The sequence below is a fragment of the Trachemys scripta genome, chromosome 17 (assembly GCF_013100865.1).
Source record: "Trachemys scripta elegans isolate TJP31775 chromosome 17, CAS_Tse_1.0, whole genome shotgun sequence".
In the NCBI taxonomy this organism is placed as follows: domain Eukaryota; kingdom Metazoa; phylum Chordata; order Testudines; family Emydidae; genus Trachemys; species Trachemys scripta.
Window position 1 is genome coordinate 3805924 of NC_048314.1, and position 4023 is coordinate 3809946.

The window sequence follows — 4023 nt, forward strand, 5'->3', positions numbered from 1 at the left end:
CCCGACCTACAGCCCCCCGCCCCCCCCCGACCCCATGTCTGGGTCACCCCCAGACCTACAGCACCCCGGCCCCCTGCCATCCCCGTGTCTGGGTCACCCCCAGACCTACAGCACCCTGCCCCCTCCCCAAACCCCGTATCTGGGTCACCCCTAGACCTACAGCACCCTGCCCCCTCCCGCCATCCCCATGCCTCTGTCACCCCCAGACCTACAGCACCCTGCCCCCTCCCCCAGCCCTGTGTCTGGGTCACCCCTAGACCTACAGCACCCTGCCCCCTCCTGACATCCCCGTGCCTCTGTCACCCCCAGACCATGACATCCTGCCCCCTCCCCCAGCTCCATATCTGGGTCACCCCCAGACCACAGCACCCTGCCCCTCCCGCCATCCCCATGCCTCTGTCACCCCCAGACCACAGCACCCTGCTCCCCTCCCCCGGGCGCTGTGCCTGGGTCACCCCCTTCCCCTGGGCCCGGTTCCAGGTCACCCCCAGACCACGGCACACTGACCTCCTCACCCCAGCCCTGTGCATGGGTCACCACTAACCCCCAGCACCCCGTACCCGTGCCTCTGTCACCACCCCCTGCACAGCACCCTGCCCCCTCTCCCCATAGCCCTGTACCTGTGTCACCTGTGACACACAACATCCTGCCCTGTGTCTGGGTCACTCCCCACACCCGGACCTGTGCCTGTGACACCCCCAGAGCACGGCAACCTGCCCTCCCTGGCCCTGTGCCTGGGTCACCCTCTGATCCATCCCCTCATGCCCATGGCACCCTGCCCCCCCCAGGTCCTTTGCCTGTGACCCCCCCAGCTCCCCCAGACCTGTGCCTGTGTCACCCCCTGCATGGCACCCTGCCTAACCCTAACCCTTCATGGCACCCTGTCCCCTCCCCCCAGCCCCTCCCGCCATCCCCATGCCTCTGTCACCCCCCACAACACAGCACAATCCGCCTGCACCTTAGGTTTATCCATTCCTGTGTTAAGACTATCTTGGATGCAGATCATAGTTCTCTCCCCAGAGCTCCCAGGAACCGCGTTCTCTACTCCTTCCTCAGAACAACTAGTGGGTTCTTAAGAGGATGATCTAAATCCCCCTTCCAACCTGCCGCCTCCCACTCACAGATCTCCAGCCTCACAGAGGGCCCTCCATGCTGCCACCTTCCATGGGCTAAATTTCCCTTCTGGCCTTAAACTCTCTGAATCTAAGAATGGAGGAGAGGGGAGAGCTGTCTGCAGAGTCCACCACTTCCCGTACACACCCAGAGATGATCCCACTCTCCCCACACACAGAGTTTGTAAGCAACTCCGGGCTGGCGCCTGTCATTTGGCTGAGCTGTAAATGCCAGGCACATCCATTGTGCCACAGAAGTACACAATACTAAGACATTAATAATGAATACAGCTTTTCAAAAGCCCCGACTGTCATAGCTTCCCCCCACTCCCCACCCCCTTGCTTCAAGTGAAAGAATCACCGAAATTCCGCTCCCTGCACTTTCCGGAATCAGACACCTCATGCAAAACACCACTTTGCCTGGCTTGGGGCAGCTGAGGCAGCCAGAGCTCTTCCCAGCATCATTCAAAAGAGAAACCCCTTGCTAGACAGAATGAAAGTGAGTGCTGAGGTCTCTGTTTCATTTCTCAATTCCCTGGTGGATGCTAGCTTGGGGAATGAGATGCTGTTGTTATCTGAGACAGCCAGACTCAAAAGAACACCTGGGTACTGCTACTTTCATGCATCCCAACTTCATCACTGTGGGATCCCAACACCTTACCAAGGGCCAGAAATTAAAGTACTTGCAATCTTACAGAAACCGAGGTGCCCAATAGCACAGAGTCAACAGCAGAGCTGGGAGTATAACTTCCATCTTGTGTCTCCCAGTCCTGTGCTGTAATCACTAAACATACTCCCTCCACCCTGCAGAGGCCCACGGCTTTTACTCTGTGCTTGAGAACAGCATGGCCCTTATTGAAAACCCATTGAAGGCAATGGAGACTCACACAGACTTTGGATCAGGCTCATTCTATAATCCCCTAGGGCAAAATCCTGACCCCATGGACTTCAGTGGAACCAGGATGTCACCCCTAGAGTACATATGTGTAATCCTTCAAAACAACAGACTTTTCAAATGAATTCCGACTGCTAGAAAACCTTAGTGCAAGCCTTTCAGCCCAAGGTTCCCAGGTCAAATCCAGCCCAGTGTGGCAGTGGCTCAAAATCAGTGACTCCTGTCAAATGAGTTGCTGGTCTCAATCCAGTCCTTAGTGGACAGTCGGTGCCTGCACCACACAACCCACCACCATGGGCGGCGGGTATCAAAGGCCAAGGCAGGCTAAGCCTCCCCTAACCCAGGCCATTGCCACACCCATGATCTGCCCTGAGGTCTTGCCACCCACCCCTTCTCCCCTGAAGCCAGCAGAGACTCAGCTCCAGCCAGCAGCCTGGAGATGGGGCCCGCCGGGGCAGCCTGGGGCTGGGTCGGCCGGGCCAGGGCTCACCAGCTATGGTGGGGGGGGCTAGCCTCCCCAAAGGTGGGGTTCATGCCCACCACCACCAACTGGTCCCTGTTGGCAGCCTCAGCAGAGTGGGCCACAGACTGCATGGGCACTGGAAAGTACTCACCCCCGTGAGGTGGTCTTTAGAGGTCAAGCTGATTAGCAGGGCAGTTTAGCTTCTATCCAATCTATCTGTGTAGGCATCTGTATTGCTTCGATAATGCTGCAGCCCATGCTGTGCCCTATGACTGGGTACATGATGAATTTCACTCCGCATAAGACAATCTATCCACCACTCGAGGCTCCCCACTAAGAACTCTAGGCAATGCACCTCTTCTCCGTGCCATACAGGACACCTGCAGACCACTCTGAGGCATGTGGGCTAAACCCCAGGATGAGGACTGGCCTCCAAAGGCTCTTTAGCACACTTGATTGCCTTAAACAAAGCAGCAGAGCTCCCTTACCTTTGAGAAGAGTGACATTGCTCATTCCAGCTCTGAGAATCAGCTCTTGGCTGGGCGGTGGTTGCTTAGAACAGAAAGTGGAAGTGAGACGCATGCCTAGAGGAGAGTCAGCAAGGGGCTGGCTTCGTTTAAATAAGAACTGAGGAGAAGGGAATTGAAAACCAGAACCGTGTGTGAAGTTCCAGGCCAGCAATAGCCACCCAGAGGTGCTTTTACAGGGGGAACTTGGCTTTGCTAAAGGTCAGGCCAAAAGACCTGTGACTTTTACAAAGACAGGGGTACATTTCAAAGCAGATCATTCTATTCCACCTCCCATAGAGATCATTTGATACAGCTTAGCAAATCCAAGTCCTATTTGGGCAGTGCAAGGGGTTCTTGGAGCTCTTTATTGTGTCATAGTGTATTTAGATTTCCAGAAAGCCTTTGACAAGGTCCCTCACCAAAGGTTCTTATATCAAAAGGGGGAGGGATAGCTCAGTGGTTTGAGCATTAGCCTGCCAGTGCTGTGAGTTCAATCTTTGAGGAGGCCACTTAGGGATCTGGGTCAAAAATCAGTACTTGGTCTTGCTAGTGAAGGCAGGGGGCTGGATTCAATGACCTTTCAGGGTCCCTTCCAGTTCTATGAGATAGGTATATCTCCATATATTAAATTAAGTTGTCATGGGATAAGATCCTTTCATGGATTGAGAACTGGTTAAAAGACAGGGAATAAATGGTAAATTTTCAGAATGGAAAGGGGTAACTAGTGGTGTTCCCCAAGGGTCAGTCCTAGGACTAATCCTATTCAACTTATTCATAAATGATCTGGAGAAAGGCGTAAACAGTGAGGTGGCAAAATTTGCAGACGATACTAAATTGCTCAAGATAGTTAAGACCAAAGCAGATTGTGAAGAACTTCAAAAAGATCTCACAAAACTAAGTGATTGGGCAACAAAATGGCAAATGAAATTTAATGTGGATAAATGTAAAGTAATGCACATTGGGAAAAATAACCCCAACTATACATACAATATGATGGGGGCTAATTTAGCTACAACTAATCAGGAAAGAGATCTTGGAGTCATT

At 53.4% G+C, this 4023-nt stretch overlaps 1 protein-coding gene across 1 annotated transcript in view; it reads right to left on the reverse strand.

Moving 5' to 3' along the window:
* The window catches only part of TRAF2 (TNF receptor associated factor 2), a 51971-nt gene extending 48955 nt beyond the window's left edge, over positions 1 to 3016 (reverse strand). The window contains exon 1 of the mRNA XM_034752139.1: positions 2959 to 3016. Coding sequence (XP_034608030.1) covers positions 2959 to 2976 — 18 coding nt within the window. The 5' untranslated portion in view covers positions 2977 to 3016. The remainder of the gene's footprint in view (positions 1 to 2958) is intronic.
* Between the last annotated feature and the right edge of the window lie 1007 nt (positions 3017 to 4023).